This window comes from Ranitomeya variabilis, chromosome 2 (genome assembly GCF_051348905.1).
Source record: "Ranitomeya variabilis isolate aRanVar5 chromosome 2, aRanVar5.hap1, whole genome shotgun sequence".
In the NCBI taxonomy this organism is placed as follows: Eukaryota; Metazoa; Chordata; class Amphibia; order Anura; family Dendrobatidae; genus Ranitomeya; species Ranitomeya variabilis.
Window position 1 is genome coordinate 370,527,296 of NC_135233.1, and position 21,672 is coordinate 370,548,967.

At 48.4% G+C, this 21,672-nt stretch overlaps 1 protein-coding gene across 1 annotated transcript; it reads right to left on the bottom strand.

Moving 5' to 3' along the window:
• Positions 1–692: 692 nt before the first annotated feature.
• On the bottom strand, positions 693–19,770 carry ABHD16A (abhydrolase domain containing 16A, phospholipase). Its single transcript, XM_077285923.1, has 20 exons — positions 19,441–19,770; positions 18,248–18,304; positions 18,039–18,105; positions 17,195–17,281; positions 16,912–16,997; positions 16,735–16,805; positions 16,253–16,378; positions 16,062–16,176; positions 15,881–15,982; positions 12,280–12,343; positions 11,713–11,762; positions 11,201–11,324; positions 11,002–11,106; positions 10,842–10,905; positions 10,046–10,102; positions 9,901–9,963; positions 4,181–4,257; positions 3,548–3,646; positions 1,598–1,644; positions 693–1,403 (listed from the first exon to the last, which is right to left on the bottom strand). The coding sequence occupies exons 1-20, from the start codon at positions 19,603–19,605 to the stop codon at positions 1,320–1,322; spliced, it is 1,710 nt and encodes a 569-aa protein (XP_077142038.1). The 5' UTR covers positions 19,606–19,770; the 3' UTR covers positions 693–1,319.
• Positions 19,771–21,672: the final 1,902 nt, after the last annotated feature.

The window sequence follows — 21,672 nt, forward strand, 5'->3', positions numbered from 1 at the left end:
TGGGGACGCAGCGTCCCCGCAAGGCATATCACAGGGCGCTATGGGAGAGAGCGATCATCCCGGATGTGAAGAGTTAACACATCCGGCATGATCGTGTCCCAGAAAGGTGGCGGGGCTTCGCCGCTGCGGCGATACCGCCGGCCATCCTGACCGTGGAAACATACCCTAAGGGACCTCATGAATCTCAAGTTTTTGAGACCTCGGGAATTTTAGGAATTACCAACTCTCGGGGCCTTAGGAATCAACAGCCTCAGGAATGACCAATGCTCAGGGACTGTAGGAATAGAGTCACAAAGAATATGGAACTTTACAAATCACATCTCAGGGAAGACCAAGTCTTGGGGATCTCAGGAATTAAGAGGCTCTGGAATGACCACATCTCAAGACACTTCAGTAACTTTATGAATCACCGAGTCTCGGGGACATCTTAGGAACCTGAGAAATCTAGTCTCGGGGACCTCATGAACTTCAGAAATTACTAAATTCCAGGGACATTAGGAATTTCTGTTCCATGGACCCCAGGATCTTCAAGAGCCCAATGCTCTCAAGTACCTCAAATGTTTATGAGACCCCACTACTCTAGCCCAGGTAAAGCTCACCAACAATCTGAAGACCTGCTTTCCATTCCCATACTAATCTTACTCCTTGAAAACCGCTTCCCTTAGAGCCTAGAAACAGAGAGTAACACCACATTATGGAGACATGCACATGAATTTATTGAGGTCCTAATAATGGATGATGTCAGATGAGTGATGGTGAGAGTCTTTTACGGACAGTAGTGGAATGTATGAAATATTTGACCTTTATGAAGTTCTAGAGGACACAACACATTTATACGGTACTTGTCCACCATGGTGGCTAAAAAACATTTCTCTATCACGTTACAGTATGGAGTCTCCAGGGACATTCCCAGTAATTTCACCGTCTCTGGCAACGGTGGCTCAGTGGTTAAATGCACACAGACAGTACAGGATTGTGAAAGACAAAAATCTAAAAATGGCCTCTGATGGGCCAACGAACCCCAGAAAGGTAGAGAAACTGTAGAGTAGGTCAGTGGTAGGACAGTGACAGACATTTTGTACAAGAATGGTTCACATTTTAATAGAGGCGTTTGAAATGCTCATCACTTCATCCATTCAAGCTTGTTCTCAATCCATTTATTATAAAAACAGTAGTCCAGAGAGGTACGAGAGGTGCAGGGCAGGCAGCGGCGTCTCTCCCTCGTCTGCGTTAGCTGCCAGTCACGGGATGGAAGAAGGTTACAGCAGGTAGGTCCAGCCAGAGGCAGCGGTGCTATGTCCAAGGGCCACAATATGGGATTAGATACTCCAGGGCATCTGGAAGAAGCTGGCTGGGAGGGGGGTACAGTGTGTGGCTTCAAAGCTGCTCAGATACTTCTGTGCCTGTGGAGAGCAGAAGGGGTTACAAGCGTTCAGAAGACATACATACATTTATGGGAAGGGGAGGCAGGGTGGGGACAGAACCACAGCTGTGTAAGAGCTCCAGGGCAGAAAGCGGTCATAAGGTAAGGAACATGGAGGAGCAGAAAGAGACAGACATGGAGGGGGCAGGCGAGGTGACATGGTGCCATACCTACCAGGTATAGAGAGAGCTGCTGCCGTCCTTCTGTGCTCATCTCCTCCCCTAATGAAAGAAGACAATCAGCTCAGTCTCCTGTGCACAGTAATGTCTGCCGTACATACAGCCGCACTACACGGACCAGACTCCTCACACCCTATAGGTAATGTCTGCCATACATACAGCCGCACTACACGGACCAGACTCCTCACACCCTATGGGTAATGTCTGCCTTAGATACAGTCACACTACACAGACCAGACTCCTCACACCCTATAGGTAATGTCTGCCATACATACAGCCGCACTACACGGACCAGACTCCTCACACCCTATAGGTAATGTCTGCCGTAGATACAGCCGCACTACACGGACCAGACTCCTCACACCCTATGGGTAATGTCTGCCTTAGATACAGTCACACTACACAGACCAGACCCCTCACACCCTATAGGTAATGTCTGCCATACATACAGCCGCACTACACGGACCAGACTCCTCACACCCTATAGGTAATGTCTGCCGTACATACAGCCGCACTACACGGACCAGACTCCTCACACCCTATAGGTAATGTCTGCCGTACATACAGCCGCACTACACGGACCAGACTCCTCACACCCTATAGGGTAATGTCTGCCTTAGATACAGCCGCACTACACGGACCAGACTCCTCACACCCTATAGGTAATGTCTGCCGTACATACAGCCGCACTACACGGACCAGACTCCTCACACCCTATAGGTAATGTCTGCCGTACATACAGCCGCACTACACGGACCAGACTCCTCACACCCTATAGGTAATGTCTGCCGTACATACAGCCGCACTACACGGACCAGACTCCTCACACCCTATAGGTAATGTCTGCCGTAGATACAGCCGCACTACACGGACCAGACTCCTCACACCCTATAGGTAATGTCTGCCATACATACAGCCGCACTACATGGACCAGACTCCTCACACCCTATAGGTAATGTCTGCCGTAGATACAGCCGCACTACACGGACCAGACTCCTCACACCCTATAGGGCTCTGCAGAACTGCGGGGATACAGGCGTTGCTTCTGTAACCTCTTCCCAAACTGCCAAATTTTAATTTTTGCACTATTTTTCTCTCCTTTTCTTCTGTGAGCCATGTCCCCCCCCCTGCATTGCAGGAGAACGAGGGCTGTGGAATCAGTTGCGGAGACAGAATCGGTGTCCTCTTGGTGGAGTCGAAGTCGTGGAGTCAGGGAAATTGAGGAGTCGGAGGTTTGGCTTACAGACTCCACCTCTCCAAGTATAAGGACTTGTATTTTTGTGGGACTAGTTGTATGTGGTCAAGTGAGCGAGGTCATTCACAACGAATAATGATAATAATGAGTTATTAGCTGTGAATGACCCCACTTACTGCACCATATAGTGTGATAAAAAAACGGAAAAATGAAAAAATTCCAAGTAGGGTGAAAAGGTGAAAAATCCAGTTTCAATATTATTTTTAATGGCTTTTGTTTTTATGGTGGGAAAAATGGCCCGACCGCACGATTATTCAGAGTGAGTATTACGGCAATCCCAAACTTGAGGTTTTGTTAATTTTTCTATCAATTGGGCTGTGGGAGGGCCTTTTTCTTTTTTTTCCCTGTCGTTTTTTTTTATTATTATTTTTTTTGTTATTTACTAATCATTTTTATAGATTAAACTTTTACACATGGGACAATTTTTTTTTCTTTATTTTTGGTTAGGGAAAATTAGGACGATACAAACTTTTTTTAATTAATTTTTTACTTCTTTTTTCACCTCCTTAGCAGACTTGAACCAATATTCACCGATTTAGTTGGGAAAATTGCTCACAGTGCAACTACCCAATATGAGCAAACGTTCCTCGAATATATAAAAAAATAAATAAAAAAAAAGCCGAGTCAATTCTCCTCTCCTGTCTCCAATCAGTCTTCCTCACCAGGTGTCAGGATGGTTGCAGCACTTACCTACACTCCACGGATATTGTTCCAAGTTCTCTGCTTTATAGGACTTTAGGACAGACAGACACCAGTCCTCCTCTACCCCATACTGACTCAGTACAGAATCTGCATAACATAGGACAAAGAAAAACAAAGTAGAACTAAACCTTTACAAAGCCTCCTGTAAATAGTGTGGCTCTAGATCCTGAGATCACCAGTGATTGCTCAAAATACTATGCAGAAGCGCAACAGCAGCCGCATAGCCGCGCAACAGCAGCCGCATAGACACGCAACAGCAGCCGCACAGCCACGCAACAGCAGCCGAACAGCCACGCAACAGCAGCCGAACAGCCACGCAACAGCAGCCGAACAGCCACGCAACAGCAGCCGCATAGCCGCGCAACAGCAGTGTTTGGTCTGAGTAGAAAGTCTATTGGTTCACACTCTACTGTGATGGCTCCAGCAGAGCACTTCCGCAGGTCTTTCCAGCAATCAGTGGGGAGGGTCTTAGGACCTGAAACGCCACTTTTGTACAGGTGGTCACTTAAGGGAATATAATTAACACTTTTTACAAGTTTTTTAAGCACAAAAAGTATAGGAATCATGTAGCGAGGATACAGGCGCGAGAGATCACACCGGGACATTATAGGAGGGGCTCACCCGCATCCTCTGGAGTGGAGGTGGACAGCCACAATCTCACCGCCCTCCGTCCATCTTCTGTCATCACATTTGGGAAACTGCAGGGAAAAAAAAAAAACCCTGGTCATTGACAATGCGATAAGCCGGATTACTCACCGGTAATGCTTTTAGTGAGTCCACGACAGCACCCCACTGGAGAGAGGGATCTGCCCCGCAGGAACAGGAAACCTATTGAGAAATAAAAGGGGGCGGTCCGCCTCTCCTCCTCAGTTTTGATTTCAGAGTACCCGGAGGACCGCCAGTGTTAGGCAAATATCATTTATTTTATTCTTTAAACTTATTTGCTTATGATTAAAAGGATTTTACTCAAATAATATGTATTATATTAATCTAGGGAGGGATGTAAGAGGGTGCTGTCGTGGACTCACTAAAAGAGCATTACCGGTGAGTAATCCGGCTTTTTACTCTTCGCCACGACAGCACCCCACTGGAGATCTTTCAGAGACCATCACCTAGGGAGGGGACCACCGTGCTGAGGACAGTCCTGCCAAAGTCTAGGTCAGAAGTTGACGATAGGTCTAGCCTATAGTGGTTATAGAATGTAGAAGGATTTGACCAAGTTGCCGCCTTACATATAGTTTCAATCGGGACGTCTCCCCTCTCTGCCCAGGAGGATGCCATCGCTCTGGTAGAGTGTGCTGTTATGCCTTCCGGAGGGTTTTCTTTCCTCGCGGAATAAGCCAGTCTGATAGACTCTCTGATCCACCGGGATAAGGTGCTTTTTGTTACTCCATGACCCTTCTTGACACCCTGGAAGGAAATAAACAGAGCCCTACTCTGTCGCCAGCTGCTGGTCTTTTCAATGTATTTTAACACTACTCTTTTAACGTCTAGAGTGATATTTCTGTTCTTCAGGAGTAGATGGATTACTGAAGAAAGTGGGCAAGGTTATTTCTTGCGACCTATGGAATTTTTTTGCTACTTTGGGAAGGTAGGAAGGGTCTGGTTTAAGAATTAACTTATCCTGAAAAGTTAACAAAAAAGGTGGATCTATAGAGAGTGCTTGGATGTCACTGATTCTCCTAGCTGAAGTCAGTGCTGCCAAGAGGGCCGTTTTTAGTGATAGACATTTAATAGGTATTGAGTCTATTGGCTCGAATGGGGAGTCTGTTAGAGCTTGTAAAACCAAATTTAAATCCCAGGGTGGAATTCTAGGTATATTAATTGGATTTATTCATTCACAGGCCGTAATAAATCTGGATACCCATCTATCCCCCGCGATGTTATGGCCATAGAGGGCTCCTAGTGCTGAAACGTGAACCTTTAAGGTGTTTACAGTTAGACCTAGTTCTCTCCCTTTTTGAAGAAATTCCAGGATAGAATGTATCGGAATCTCTGATGTGTTGGTAGATGTATGGAATTGAAAATTTTTTTTCCATATTCTCGTATAGATTTTTGTGGTGGAGGGTTTTCTACTATGGAGAAGCGTATCAATTAAACCCCCCGAGAATCCTCTCGATCTTAGCATCTGCCTCTCAAGTTCCAGGCCGTCAGGTGGAGATTGTCCACCTGAGGTTGGAAAAACGGACCCTGGAAGAGAAGGTTGGGCGTTGAGGGGAGGACCTAAGGATCTGAGACCGACATGGTCTGTAGCCATGAGAACCATGGTCTCTTGGGCCAGAATGGAGCTATCAGTACAATTCTCGCCCCTTCTTCTCTGATCTTGCGTATAACTTGAGGTAGCAATATGATCGGAGGAAACGCGTACGCCAGACTGAACTGCCAAGGGGCTTGGAGAGCGTCCAGAATGTCCGGACGATCCGCTGGAGACAGGGAAGCAAATCTCCGAACTTTTCTGTTTTTTCTTGTGGCGAAGAGATCTATCTGAGGACGGCCCCAAAGAGATATTATGTCCAGAAATATTTGCTGGTTTAGGCACCACTCTCCTTGTCTCAGGGTGTGTCGGCTTAAAAAGTCCGCCTGCTGATTGTTTGCTCCTCTTATGTGCAGCGCAGTAAGGGATGTTAGGTGACTTTCTGCTAGATTTAAGATTTCTGTAGCAGAAGACATCAGAGTCTCTGATCGCGTACCTCCTTGCCGGTTTAGATACGCCACCGTGGTGGTGTTGTCGGACAGGACTCTGACGTCTTTCCCCCGAAGCTGTGGGAGGAAATGGTATAAGGCGTATTTTACAGCATTCAGTTCTTTAAAGTTAGAGGAGCTGCAGCTTTCCTCCATGCTCCATGACCCCTGGCAATAATCATTCCCCATATGAGCGGGGCATCCATGAGGACTGGCGTCAGTGGTTATGGTATGAGATGGCGTTATTACCCATGGAACCCCACTCATCAAATGGTTTGAGTCTAGCCACCACTCTAAGGAAGTTAAAACCTCCTGAGATAAGGTTATTTTTGCATTCAGGTGCCCAAATAACCGTCTATCCTCTTGTAAAATTTGATGTTGTAGTGTTCGAGTATGGTGTTGAGCCCATCTCACTGCAGGTATACAAGAGATAAGAGACCCTAATAACGACATAGCTTGTCTTAGGGATATACGAGGATTATTTATTGCAGCTAGGACTTTGTGTCTGATCAGTAGAACCTTTACCTGCGGCAGAAGACACTTTTGAGATATGGAGTCTAACTGGAACCCCAAGAACGCCTGACGGGAAAGCGGAGTGAGTCTGGATTTGTCGGTATTGATTATCCAGACCAGGTCCTGTAGAGAGGAAATTGCGTGAGCTAAACGATCAGTACATTGAGTAACTGAATTTCCTATTACCAAAAAGTCATCCAGATAGGGCACAATCAAAGTCTCCTTCTGGCGTAGGTATGCCATCACCTCTAGCATTATCTTGGTGAAGATCCTCGGCGCTGTTGAGAGGCCGAAGGGTAAGGCCGCATACTGGAAGTGACGAACCTCGTTGTTGATTTTTACCGCCACTCTGAGGAATTTTTGGTATCTCATGAATGGGGAGATGATAGTAAGCATCCTTTAGTTCAATGCCCCCCATCATACAGTTTGGGAAGAGGAGCTTTATGGTGGACCTAATGGATTCCATTTTAAATGTATAGTTTTCAATGAATGAATTGAGTTTTTTAAGGTTAATGATTGTCCTGAAAGAACCGTCGGGCTTAGAAATTAGGAATAGGGGAGAGTAGAATCCCCTACCCTCCTGTCCCACCGGCACTTGGACTAGGACCTGTTTTGATATTAGGGTTTGAATCTCAAGCTCTAGTGCCTGTTGCTGTATAGGCGAGCTGAGAGATGTTATAATATAAGACTCGTGGGGAACACGAGAGAATTTTAGTTTAATTCCATCTCGGATGATATTTAAAACCCACGAGCTAGATGTTATTTTCTCCCATTGAGTGGTGAAAAACTTCAGTCTGCCCCCAACTGGTATATCCTCAGTATTTGTTGTCTTTTGGGGGGTTGGGTCTTCTAAACATGGTACCTCTCTGCTTGTCGTCCTTAGTGGTCCATGTTGTAGACCTATCCGTTTGCCTCCTTTTGCCAAACGGCCTCCTCTTAAAGGCTCTCCTGTAAAAGGGAATAGAGGATTCAGGAAAAGCTTTCTTCCTGTCCTTTGCCTTTTTGAGTATCTCGTCTAAGGTTTTACCAAAGAGGTACTCACCCTCACATGGGATTGCGCATATTTTGGATTTAGATTGCGCGTCCCCTTTCCAACTTTTCATCCATAGAGCTCTTCTTGCGTTATTCACAAGGCCCGCAGATCTTGCTGCTAAACGGAGTGAGTCGGCGGAGGCGTCTGCCATAAAGGCCGCTGCTCCTCGTATTAAAGGGATGGCTGCTCGTAGTTTTTCTCTCGAGCTTTTATTTTCAATTTGCTGGTCTAATTGATCAATCCAGATGATCATTGACCGGGCAGCGCAAGTGCTGGCCACTGCAGGCTTGAATATTCCTGTAGCCGCTTCCCAAGACCGTTTAAGGGATGACTCGGCCTTACGATCCAAAGGATCGACCAGTAGTCCCGCATCCTCCACAGGTAAAGTGGATTGCTTAGAGGTAGAGGCTACAGCTGCGTCGACCTTAGGGACTTTGGTCCATGTAAGAAGCTCCTCGTCACTAAACGGATATTTTCGTTTTGACGCTGAGGGTAGAAAGCTTCTCTGATCCTGCTTCTCCCACTCTTTTAATTAATGTTTTCACTGCTGGTATGACTGGAAAACATCTCCTCTTTCTGTCTGCCAAACCCGCGAACATTATGTCCTGCGCGGTTTGCGCACCCTTAGTTTCCTCAGACCCCATGGTATTTCGAATTGATTTTACCAAGTTGTCCACAATGTCTAAGGGAAAACATGAGCGTCCCTCGATCTCTGATGAGGATGATGATGCTGAACATGATGACAGGGAGGCGTCTGACAGTACAGGTTGGTCACTGTCGGAGTCTGACCCAATTGTCGGTGTTTTGGACTTAGTACCATGCGGTTTGTCCTGGGTCATATTTTTAAGTTCCTCTCTAATAATGGCCCGTAAATCCGTAATGGACACTGCTGCTCCCTGTGTTGTTTCCTTAAAACAGTCCTTGCAAAGTTTTTTGGGGTATGAGTCAGGAAGGGGCTGGCTACACAAGGCACATTCCTTGTGCTTCGTTTTTTGTCGTTTTTTGCCCTAAGCGTAATAAGTAGAGAGAGAAAGAGAAAAAGAGAGAAATAGGGAGACAGCGTCAGCTTAATAGGCAGAGTTCACAACTCACCCAGTGAAGCAAATAATACCGGATCAGAAGGCCGAGATCCTGTTCTGGAACCGTCACTTTTACGAGCGGTCTCCGAGGATCCTCTAGCGTGATCTTTAGCGGTGGGTACTGGATCTCCAGCTGTGGGGTCCATGGCACCTGGGGATGACATCTCTGCATCGCTGGTCTGTTGTTAGTGAGCGATTTAAATAGTGCGCCCAAACTTCTCTTTTTTTTTTTTTTTTTGCGCATGCGCAGATCGGCGCCGGCTCCCCCGCCTTAGATCCGGCCTAGGCGACCCGGAAGTCCATTATTCACTTCAGGGGTAGCCTGTACTGCGGCGGTCGGCGCATGTGCGGCCCGGGATTCACGTCGGACCGCACTTAGGAGTGCAGTCGTCCTCCTACCTTCACCGTACCGCCGTCGCAGATGATGCCGGGCAGCCCTCCCCGGACCCGGCCGTCTGCGTGCTCCTTCAGACGAGGAGGGAGCCGTCTAACGGAACTCCCCCGACGCTGCTTCTGAGCCGCAGCCCCTGCCGTTCTCACGGACACCGCGCAGGCGGCATGCTAGCCCAGGTATGTTTCCCATGAAGAAGTCCTGTCGTTCCCGCAGGAACAGGGAACCTAAACTGAGGAGGAGAGGCGGACCGCCCCCTTTTATTTCTCAATAGGTTTCCTGTTCCTGCGGGGCGGATCCCTCTCTCCAGTGGGGTGCTGTCGTGGCGAAGAGTAAAATGTCTGTTAACTATTAAAAGGGTTTCCCCCAGATGGACATTTATCACCTACAGAATAGGTGCTAAACGTCTGATCGCTGGGGGTCCCCCATTCATTACTAGAACAGGGGTCCCAGCCCCGACACTGAATGGCGGAGAGGTTCAGCATGTGGCGTCTATGGGCTGATAAGAAGCAGAGTGTCATGCTCAGCTGTCATCATCATCATCATCAGTCCTATTGGCTGTTCCTTCCATGTTCGTCCTGACTGGGGTCTTGGGATTCCGGGGTCCCAGCCATATAACATGATCACCAATCCTAACACTCACCGATGCTGCAGGAGAATGAGGAGGAGATCATTGCCTCGGTTTGATGCGACGTCCTCTGGGCTTCTGCAAAAATAAAAAGAAAGACTCAATGAAGACGGTCATGTTTATGTCAAGCCCTTATTACAACCCGATCCCATATACTTACGTGGTTGTAATGATTTCATCTTTTGTTCTTCTTATTAGTAATACAGGACCCTGATACCTTGGAAAAACAGATTTTTTTTTAGCTAGAAGCCTCAGACCCACAGAGGGGCGCGACCAAAAATCAGCAATAGGTCAAAAAGAGAGAATGAGGAAAAACTAGATCTGTTCCTTTACATGATTTACAGGGCTATTCACATCGTAGTAAGTGATGACATTTCTGGGTTATACAGAGTCCCACTGATCCAGAGACTGAAGGCCACGCTCACCATTATAGATCCAAGCTGCAAAAGGGGCGACCCAGAAAGTCAGAGCAACCGCGACCGGCCCTAGGGTAACTGCGCACAGCCCCAGCGTAATCGCACACAGCCCCAGCGCAACCGCGCACATTCATTCTCAGGAACCAAGAGGGGTCTTAGATGGCAGACCACAAGCAATCAATGCTTTTTAACATATCTTAGCGATAGACCATCATGTACCAAGATGGGCAGCAAATTAAAAGGAGCAGCGTGGTGTCTCGCTGGTCTCCACTCCGATGGAGTGGGGCTGAGCTTCATGATCACATCCCATTAGTTTTTTTTTTCCTTAAATCCAGGACACCCTTCCTATAATCAATGACTCCTTGGGCTCTACAGCTGAAGCGAGCGATTATACACCAATTATTTAGGTTGTACCCTTTACGGAGAATGTAACCTTTATACCGGTTCCCCGATGTCGCTCGCTGCCGCCTCGGGGGACGAACGCCTGCACTACGGTCAGGTATCGCGCCTCCTCCTGGTACAGAAGATCTGGCCGGTTACCTGCAGAGCTGCTCCGCGTTATTGAGGTTTAGATACTTCCGGACAGTTCTGGTCACCAGTCCTCCTGTTGAGAAAAAAAAAAAAATAGGGAGAGGATTAATCTCACACAGAATGGATCCTAGTGTGAACACGTCATACAGATGTAGGAAATATTTCTTACTCCAACTTTCTGGCATCACTTTCAAGGCAAGAGGGACAAGGTCATCGAAGGAGGCATCGAGGACGACGGCGCTGATGTCAGGATAGGACATGGCGGCCCACGTGGCTGTAACAGACAATCACTTTGTGTTTATGTATCCGATATACGCTGCCTCCTTCATAACATGTCTGTTCTATGTGCTGGCGCCCCCCTTTCGCACCTGTGAAGCCCCCGATAGACCAAGCGTACACAATGATGTCTTGCAGCTTGAAGCCGAGCTGGTACACAGCGTACTGCACCACGGCGTCCATGGCGTTCGCTTCGTTCTGAGGAAAAGGCACTCCCTGAGGAGAAAAAACAAATCTCATAGAAGGCATTTCACAGAATTCCAAATCACAGGCCGGTTGCGAGAGCCCCTCTTCGAGGTTCAAATTGGGGGCTCGCCCCGGACAGGATGGTGTGACTGAAATTCAGGTTTATGGCAACTTATTAAAGGGGGTGTCCGTCCAGAACATACTCCAGAGGACAGGTCATCGATTTGAGATCGGCGAGGGTCCGCCACCATCACCTGTTAGATGGAAGCACCTCTGCCGGCTGCATTGATCAGAGCTGTGTAGTGGCCGCTGCCGGGCGCTGCAGAGCAGATCCTATTCTTTTCAGTATACAAGCCCCCAACAGTTCATGGAGAAAGTAACAAACAAACATTGCCCGAACTACTGACCCACAGCTTACCGTACTGCCGGCAAATCCAGGATGATTCCAGCCGAGGACAGAGTAACCAGCTACAACACAAAAAAAGGGAAAGAAAACAATGGACCAAAACAAAAAAAATATGCCGATTACAGCATCTTTATTCCTAAACCCTCAGAGCCTAGACAGTCATTCTTAGCTGCCCGTAGGCATCCATGGTGTCCGATCCTGGTGTGACTGGCCTCATGGCATCTGCTGAAGGATCGGGTAGCTCATTTTTAATATGTCCGATCCTTGTGTTCTGAGATAAGCAGCTGCCTGCAGTGTGGAAGGGTGTACTCCCCTCTCCCCAGCGGAGCACATGTACTAGAAAGGGATAGCCGTCCGCTGAACAAGCAGGAGCCCTACAGAGAGCCGCCGATCCGCTCCCCCGATTCTGCCTGCTCCCACCAATGATAGAATAGCGCTCCTCCGGGGCGCGGGAAAAAATTTGTTGTTTTTTTTTTTTTTTTTTACCAAACTCAGAATTGTGGAGCGTGCACTTTACAAATCCTCAATTGGACACAGACGAATACATGTGAAGAACAGAGGAGGACAGCGTTTACTGACCATCAAGGGGAGTGGAAATGCAGCCGACCTCGTAGAATCCGGCGTTGCCCTCGCAGCAGATGACCTGTCCGGAGAAAGATATGACACATATGACTATATCCAGGAGCCGAGGACTACAGGCGGAGCGGGAGAGTTCCAGCCGTGGTCCACGTTACTGGCACCGCGGAGTATTCAGTACAACATGTGAAATATCCTCACTAAACACTAAAAGCACAGCAGGAAAAGGGACGCAATGGAAAACAATGCAGTGTGGATAACTCCATCACAGTTGGGCGATTTTTCATATTTCTATTTCTTTTTTTTAACCTTTCTTTCCCCCTCCCTTTCCTCCCAGAGCCATAACGCCCCCCACCCCCCAAATCGACATGGGCTTTTTCCACACATGCTATTATCACCAAGCACAAGCAGTCTAACGGGTACAAGATAAATTCCAAACACCTTGGCATCCTGTAAGCGAAAATTCAAGTTGATATCAAGAAGTTTCTACTCAGGGAACACTCAAAACTTTCCAGTACACAATGGAAAGAGAACAAAAAAAACAAAAAAACTAAATATGAGAAAACCCTACAAAAGTTGGTACTACCACTAACAAGTTGAACATGTGATCATACAATGGGATAGGTGAAACACTGTGCTACATACATAGTGCAGGGCATTATCCTCATCCTATCAGGCGCCTCCGCGGTAGGATCTGATAGGCTACAGTATGTGGTAGAAACCCCTCAGCCCCCTACGGTCGCACTAAATGGATAGCAATGGGTTGACCGGGGGAGCCCTCTCCCTCTGTCAAATTCCTGTAGACGACTGATGAAACCAAATGACAGCTCTCTACAATGCAAACTAAAGTCAAGTCTATGAATGACGAACTGAAACCTATGAAAAGAAAGTGCCCCCCACCTACAGTGACACATGGTGGAGGCTCCATACGTTGCGGGGCTGCTTTGCGGCCCTTTGAGACTACAAATGGGCATTTCAGAGCAATTTCCGCACCCAGCTCAGGTACCACAGGGTGAATGGGAAAAGTCGCTCCTAATCTTTATTACCTGATGTTAGCAGTACAGTAGTAAAGATTAGACGGGACCTTCCCGATTCCTGTAACCCCGGCGGTGCGGAGGGCGGCGCTGCCTCTGTATGTGACATGGAGCAGAGAGACGACGCTGTCCCTGCCGGCGAGTGCAGTTCCCCGTCCATGTCCTGCTGAGCCGGGCACTGATCGCCAGGTGGTACAGTGGCGCCGACATCGGGCGCCGGTCACCAATACACAGCGTATGGCAGATACCGGTAAGGTACTGTCCTCCAGCTGCTGCAGAACTAACACTATTGTGCGTATGCTGGAAGTTGTAGTCCCACCAGTGCCAAGTACCGGTAATGCAGGAATTAAAGTCTGTACAAGTTTTGCAAAATTGCCCGAACAGCACGGACTAGGGAAGGAGGTCTGTACCTGCGTCCGTCACATACTGTATATGATGCTTCAATGGCATCATAAATGTGCGCTCATATAGAGGCAGCGTGACCGGCAGCAACAGCCACAGAGACCACGCGCACCGGACCCCTACAGACGCCGTCACCCACTCACTAAATAAAGGGCGACCCTGTCAGGAGAGGAGATTGTTACGGCGCTGATTTGGGTAAAGGTAATGTCCTCATTCACCTTCCTGGCTGGAAACTCATTTTCGGAGAAAAGAAAAACCTATATTTATGTAAATGAGAGTACAAGTGGCGGGTCGGACCCCTGGTCGTACACCGATCCTCCGCGACAGACCAGCGCCACCACCGTGTGCTTCACTAACTGCTCTTCTGTGCCACCAACCACGAAATATGGCGCCTGCACGACTCTGCACGTGAGGTGTTCTCCCTTCTGCCTAGTGATGCCTTTGCCAAAAAAAGGGGATATCATGTCTACATCAGGCCGGGCAAATACAGGACGTCACAGGAGATACCAGTGACGTAGCAGCGCAGAAGAGACCTCAAGTAAACACATGTGGAGGGGGCACTAGGCAGGAATTAATACATTTAAATCAATAATCCCCAAGCACCGGAATATAAGTAATTTCTTAAATAACTTCTCAGTATATAATAATCACATATAACCCCTGCTATGAGTCAAACAATATCAAGAAAGGGTCGGAGAGTTTCTTAAATGTCTAACAAAATTTATTACATCAAAAAATCATAATAAACATGTTTTATTCTTCAGGCCTCCTGAAGAAGATCGGCGAAACGCGCGTTGAGGCGGCGGGTGGAGAGATCTCACATTTACAAATACAAACCTGTAAGTTGCATTGCTCATTTTGTGCTAGCTACCTATTGTCTTTATATATTATATGCACTATAGCACTTTTTCATTTTAGATTTATAACTTTAGCTCGCACCATTCCCCCTACTGCTAGGACTGATAAGCCTTTTATATATACTTACATAGGGAATGCTGCCTGCAATACTACTTTCTACCTCTTGATTTTCACCAGCCATACACATATAGCTATGGCTGGGTTAATAGCACTAACCTGAATTATTATGTTATATATTTGATATATTGAGCAATTTTTTAGGTTGGGATTCCCAATAGGACCAACAAATATGGAATAATTACATATTGATATTTTTGCAACATAGGATGTAATAAGTATCTTTTCCTTATTTTCCCGCTATTAGTGTCATTTTTGTAATTTTATGTTTATTATGATTTTTTGATGTAATAAATTTTGTTAGACATTTAAGAAACTCTCCGACCCTTTCTTGATATTGTTTGACTCATAGCAGGGGCTATATGTGATTATTAGGAATTAATACATGTGACTTGCAACAGTCGTCCCCCCCCCCCCAAACATAGCAGCCTTCGCCGGCAATGGTTTTGGTTCTTCCCAAAACACCCCCCCTCCAGCAACCTTCGCTGGCAATGGTCCCCCTCTGCACATGGGCAGACTTGCCGGCAATAATCCCCCTCTGAACCCACGTAAGCAATATTCCTCCCCCAGCACCTCAGAAGCTTCTCCGGCAATGTTCCTTCCCCAGCAGTGATTGTCCCCCCTCCCCAGCACCTCAGCAGCCTCACCGGCAATGTTCCTCCCCCAGCACCTCGGCAGTGATGGTTCCCCATCCCCAACACCTCGGCAGCCTCACCGGCAATGTTCCTCCCCCAGCACCTCGGCAGTGATGGTTCCCCTCCCCAGCACCTCAGCAGCCTCACCGGCAATGTTCCTCCCCCACCACCTCGGCAGAGATAGTTTCCATTCCCAACACCTCAGCAGCCTCACCGGCAATGTTCCTCCCCCACCACCTCGGCAGAGATAGTTTCCATTCCCAACACCTCAGCAGCCTCACCGGCAATGTTCCTCCCCCAGCACCTCGGCAGTGATGTCCCCCTCCCCAACACCTCGGCAGCCTCACCAGCAATGTTCCTCCCCCACCACCTCGGCAGAGATAGTTTCCATCCCCAACACCTCAGCAGCCTCACCGGCAATGTATCCCCCCACCTCCATCTCAGACGGCTTCCTATAGTTATAGAGGGGGACCCTCCAGGAGGAGTACAGTGCTGACCGGTCTCTGCTGGACGGGTGTTGTGTAGATTGTGATAAAGGAAACTAGATAGGCTTCTCACCAGCTTTGTCCCGGTGTGTTCTCCGGAGCTCCTACGATCTACAAACATGGTGTCGATTTCGTTTCCGTCACAAGCCAGCAGCTTGGCTCGCTTCCCATTATACTAGGAGAAAGGGAACGGACATGAGCAAGGACCGCCGCCATCACAGGCGTACGGACAGCGGCCGACACTGAACACTCACCTCCTCTACCAGACGAGCCTGTCCCTGCAATAACATGGGCATGAGAGCCTTCTGGAGGAGGTAGACCGAGCCGGGGTACAGCATCCGTCTGCCGAACGAGTGCGCCACAACGTAACTGCAGGAGACCCTCACATTACTACACACAAGTCCTCGCCTTTCCACCCACAGTCACAACCTGCGACATTGCCCACCTGATGATCTGACACGGCAGCTTCTGCACCCGCTGGAAGAAACCATCAGCCGCGCCTCGTGTCCGAGGTTCAGCCTTAAGTAACGGTACACCTCCTCCAGCCATGCCTAAACTCTTGGGATCTTTGCTGATAAGGGATGAGAAAGCGGTAAAGAGGGTTACTCCCCTCATCACTGAAGGACACAGTCGGACAGTTCCTGTAACTACAAGCACTTTTGACATTTACTGCTCATTAAAATTTTCAGCCGTTCTTGAGATATTAACACTTTTCTTTTGTTTACAGCTCATTGCTGCAAGTTTCCTAGGTGGTCGGTCTCCTAGGTAACGAGCTGCAAACAGAAGAAAATCGTTAATATCTCAAGAACGGCTGCAAATTTTAATAAGCAGTAAATTGCAAAATTGCTTGTTTTTACAAGATCCATTAATATTAATCTATGGAGCCTGGAATTACCCCTGTTATTTGCTGCTAGTTGGGGGACATACCTGCTGGCTTCATCCCATCGGAAATCCACCGGCCAACTGCGGAAGTCAAAGTTGAAATTGGACAACATTTTCTGTGCATTGGAAGAAAAAAAAAAAAAGTATGGATTGTAAAATGGTTTCCCACACCTCCTAGACTAGTGAGACTGCGCCCACAGCACATCACGGAGCCGGTGTTACCTTGTTCTCAGGACAATCATCCATTTTGGTTCTCTGTAAAATGCTAATAAACTGGATATACTGAGGATTGCTCCATCTGCCCAACCCTGGAGAGAGAAACCGCACAAGTCAGGAGCAAGACCCCTCCATAAAGGGCGTGCAGCCCCCACAATGCCGCCATACTAGATACTCAGGGTCATGTTCTGTCTACAGGGCCGGGAGCTCTGTGTAAACGTTCGCTCCGTCCCACCAGCAGCGCAGGACCCCAAAGTACACGGCATCTGGAGAAGAAGAAGGGTCTCACCTCTTAAACACGCGATTCCCGCCAGCAGGAACATGAAGGTCAGGCCGTACTGTGCGAGCGGTATCATGCGGCCCGGAGTCACATACCCTGCGGAGCAGAAGGAGAGAGTCAGCCATGACCATACAGGTCCGGACCACGCAACGTTCTATGGTCGGAAGATAACGGCATGTCAGTAACACGGGGACGCTCCGTCCGCCAGATCCACGGCGTGCTGCAAGGATGGCCGGGCGCTAACATGGCGGCAGAGCAGCACCGCACGAGCTCAACAGCTCCCCCATAGGGCAGTGAGGCTGGAGGCCTCGGTCAAGGTGGCTCACCCCTTTAAATCCAAATGTATTGGGTTTTTTATTTTAACAATTTCTTTGTTTTAGACTGGAAAAAGGGCGCAGGCAGACGGGGCTACAAATCAGAACAAGATGGCAACGCGGTGCTCGGACTGGCCGGCGGCTCTCCCCACCCAAGCCTTACAGAATGTGTTTCTATGTATAAGCCACGCCGGGTGGGGAGAGCCGCCGGCCAGTCCCAGCACCGCATTGCCATCTTGTTCTGATTTATACTGCGCCCTTATAGTAAAAAAAATAAAATAAAATAATAGACAATGGCGAATTTTGGGGCAATTTATTTTTGCCCAGACGGCCCAAGAGGCGCCAATCTCTTAGGGCGCCGGCGGCGATTAGTGAACGGGATGCTCTTAGTCCAGGGCTATTCAGGTTAGGGACGGACTTGGTAAAATTGTGCAAAAAAAATAAAACAGTGTATGATGCCATAAAAAGAGAACCCACCACAGAGAAATGACCTTAGAGGTGACACTGTCGGGGGTCCGGGAGATTCCGGTGCTACCTACCTTTTCTGTACATATAGAAGGCAACGAGGGGCGAGGAATAGTAAGAAATGGTCCACAGGACGGAGACCTGGGGGAGAGAGCAGCGGCAAGGTAAAGCATCACATCAGCCGGGCACCTGGGTGTGAATGTGGCCCAAATCAGACAAGGCCGCACTGAGCCCCCCAGAGCTGCGGACCCCCCCCTATGCCCTGCGGGGGGACGACACTTACCCATGCCAGGATGCTGTCTGTGTGTTTCTCCAAAGCTTTTGGTTGATAAAACGATGCCTGAAAAATAGACAAAATGAATTGTTGGGATCCATGACATCGGCGGCAGCCGGAGATCTTAAAGGGGTTAATCCCACCTTCTTTTGTGGGTAAAATTGACAAAGTTCAACTTTGCAAGTTGTTAAAACTCTTCTCAAGAAGTTCTCTATAGTTTACTACTTGTGGCCGAAGTGACCGTCCACCTCTGCAGTCCATCAGCAGTGGACACGGGGCGCAGCGCTCACAAGCTCTCGGCTATAGAAAGTGAAGATGGCCGGATCCAGCGTCCTCCGATGGTGCAGAGGTAAAGCTGCCACCTACAGTGGCACCGGAGGGCGCACAGTCCGGGTCAGCGGCACCGGAGGGCGCAGTCATCAGGAGCGCACCGCCCCTGAGAAGCAGGAAGCCAGGAGGAAGAGGAGCGGTGCGCTCCTGATGGAAGAAGGGAAGACAAGCCTCCGACATCAATCGCAGGAACCGTCCATCACATCAGCACCGGGAACATGTCCCCTTGTGACCGGGGCGGTGGTGCCCGTGAGTGACCACCCTACTGTCTATGGACGGGAGCAGTCGGACCCCCACGTATTACACATCTATGGAAACATTAGGATGCCCCCCATAAAGGCTCATACAGGACGATCCATGGAATCAGGCGTAACTGCCCGATGGCTGGGACGCCCACCGGTACCGAGAATGGGGGGAGATGCCAAAGCTGGGAGTCCGCTATAATCAGAGGGGTCTCTGCAGATCCTGGGGGTCCCAGTAATCGGCAAGTTAATCCCTAGTCCATGAATAGGGGGGGGGGGGGGGGGAGGACGTTCCGACCACTGGGACCCCCATCGATCTGGAGAACGAGGACCCCCTGTGAAAGGAGCGATGTGCTCCCGCGGTAATTAGAGGGGTCATTATTACATTATTCCTTGGCCCATGGACAGGAGGAAACTTCCCGTCTCGGTACAATCCCTTTAAGATGGAGCACGGGACCCCCAGACACGGGACCACCATGCTCTCAGCAGACTGATAACCCGGCTCCAGTCACTGATGGCGGCGGAGGAGGAGCCGGGGGAGAAGCGAAAGAGAAAGTGGGTGAGAACGTGCCAGCACCGGCCCCCGGGTCACCCCCAGCCCCCCGTGTCACCCGGGCGCCGACCTCTTACCCAGGAGCTCTCCGAGTCTCCTTCCTGCAGGGGCCGGCCTCTCCCGATCGCCGCCCGCCCGTTCACCGGGTACACCCGATAGAGCCGCGGTCCCCGGGTGCACAGGTAGAGCAGCCCGAAGCCCCGGATCCACCTCCGCATGAGGCCCTCGCCTCCGGCTTCCATGTTCCCCCCTCTCACAGGCCCGGATCACACCGGACCGTTAGGAGGAAAGCGCCCGCGGAGAGAAGAAGAAGCGGCAGCCAGGACGTGACTGACAACTGACTCCACCAATCACAGGACAGCAACAAAAGAAGGGGCGGGGCGCACAGTGACAGCAGGGAGGAGTCTAAACTGTCACAGCGGACAGCTGACTGGATAACTGAGACAATGGGCGTGGTCTAATGAGGGCGTTACCTTCAGACGAGTCGCTGAGCAACAGCAGAGCTTATCACGAGCCACATAAATAGGGAAGTAAGCGTCTGATTGGACAGTACACAGGGCGGGGCGGAGGAGAGCGCGCTCTTATTTCCGTTTCATGTCTTAGCAACCCTGATAACAGACGGTCACATGACCGGAAGTCGCTTTAATTTGGACGCCATTTTTTTTTTTCACCTGCTTTTTTTCTGCAGTGTCGTCTTAGAAACGAGGCGTGAGCAGTTCCCACACAACCAGTGCACTGCCCTGTGCTAGTCTACGGCAGAAAGCAGCCATGTTTTCTATTCCTGTACATCCCCTTTAAATTCCTGCTGCAATTTACATTTATTATTTTTCCACAGGCGGAAGTGTTGAGAAATGGAGATAAGAATTTTTTTTAAATTATTTATTTCTTTAATTTTATTCCTTATTGCCCCTTTATTTGTGCCCCGTCGACTCGTTACTTCAAGTGAGCGCGATTACAGCGATGCCAAATTCTGTCGTTTATTATTTTTTTTGTGATTTTATTTGCTAAAACTCAGAACTTTGTAATAAAAAAATAATTTTGTTTTGTTTTGCTATTTTTTTTAAGCACCGCGTCCTCTATTTGTCAGCCGATGGCTGTGTGAGGGCGAGCTGACTGCCCATTGCTATCATTTTGGGCACAGACAATATTTTTAGCTCATTTTTCGGATGGGATGAGACGTAATTGCATTTTTTTTTAATTTTTACTTTATGACATTTATTTTACACAGCAGCAATCGGAGCTGGCTGCATTACGGTGTGTGTTCACACATTGAGTACTTGCAAAAGAAATTCTGCACCAAAAACACTGAGTAAAATTTGTGTATTTTCGCCCCATTTTTATGCATCTGAAATCTTGCGGGGAGCACCTGGTCGTGGCCGGTTGATCCTGAAATTATGTCCTTTTCACTTCTGGATTATGGACCCGACAGTGCTCACTGGAACCTTCAGTAATTTAGAAGGCCATCAGGATGTTTTGCAACAATAAGGTTGTAAAGGTCTTGAGACCCCCGACCTTCTGTCTCTTCCCCATTATCCCATAGAATGTAAGTCCGCAAGGACAGGGTCCTCTCCCCTCTGTACAGTCTGTCATTGTAAACTTGTTGACTTTAAGTGATATCTATAACTCTGTACGTAACCCCTTTCTCATGTACAGCACCATGGAATTAATGGTGCTATATAAATTAATAATAATAATCTCACTGGTTTTATCCATCATGCAACGTTTCTTGTGTGGCATCTTGATAATGAGACACCTTTTTGTAGGCCATCAGGTGAACCATCTGATATTATTTTTTTGGTAATGTCAGGATTGCTTTCTAGTTACTGATAGATTTCAGCTGGTGTCAGGACTTTCCACTAATTTTTGCACCTCTCTTCAAGTGATTAATACCTTTTGTGTAATTTCTCATTATTACACATAATTTATGGACATCTTTGGTTTGATTTCTTTGCCTGTGTGGATTGGATGGGTTGTTACTGACATCTGGTGAGAATTTGAGAATTTCATGTCAATAGCACCTTTAGAAATCGATTTACTTAGAGAATTGGTGACGTGTTCAATACCTATTTCACCCGCTGCACATGGCGGTCAGGTTTGGGTTAGGAGACCCGTGACCGGTCCATCAGTACTCAGATCGTAATATTCGGCAGTCTGAATTGGGCCTAAGAAGACTAGAACAGTACTATAGGAACAAGGATGCAGACATATTACGGGAGGGAGTAGCGTAGGTTTTGGGATCCCCACCATTGCCAACAACTTAAAGCCGGCAGAGAAGAGTCCAGATGTATTGGCAAAACATCAACAAGCTG

Coding starts and splice junctions, on each gene's coding strand:
- ABHD16A (XM_077285923.1), bottom strand. CDS start 19,605: ATGGAAGCCGGAGGCGAGGGCCTCATGCGGAGGTGGATCCGGGGCTTC. Junction 16,806..16,911: donor ATGATTGTCCTGAGAACAAG/GTAACACCGGCT, acceptor TCCAATGCACAG/AAAATGTTGTCCAATTTCAA. Junction 10,906..11,001: donor AGTGATGCCAGAAAGTTGGA/GTAAGAAATATT, acceptor TTTTCTCAACAG/GAGGACTGGTGACCAGAACT.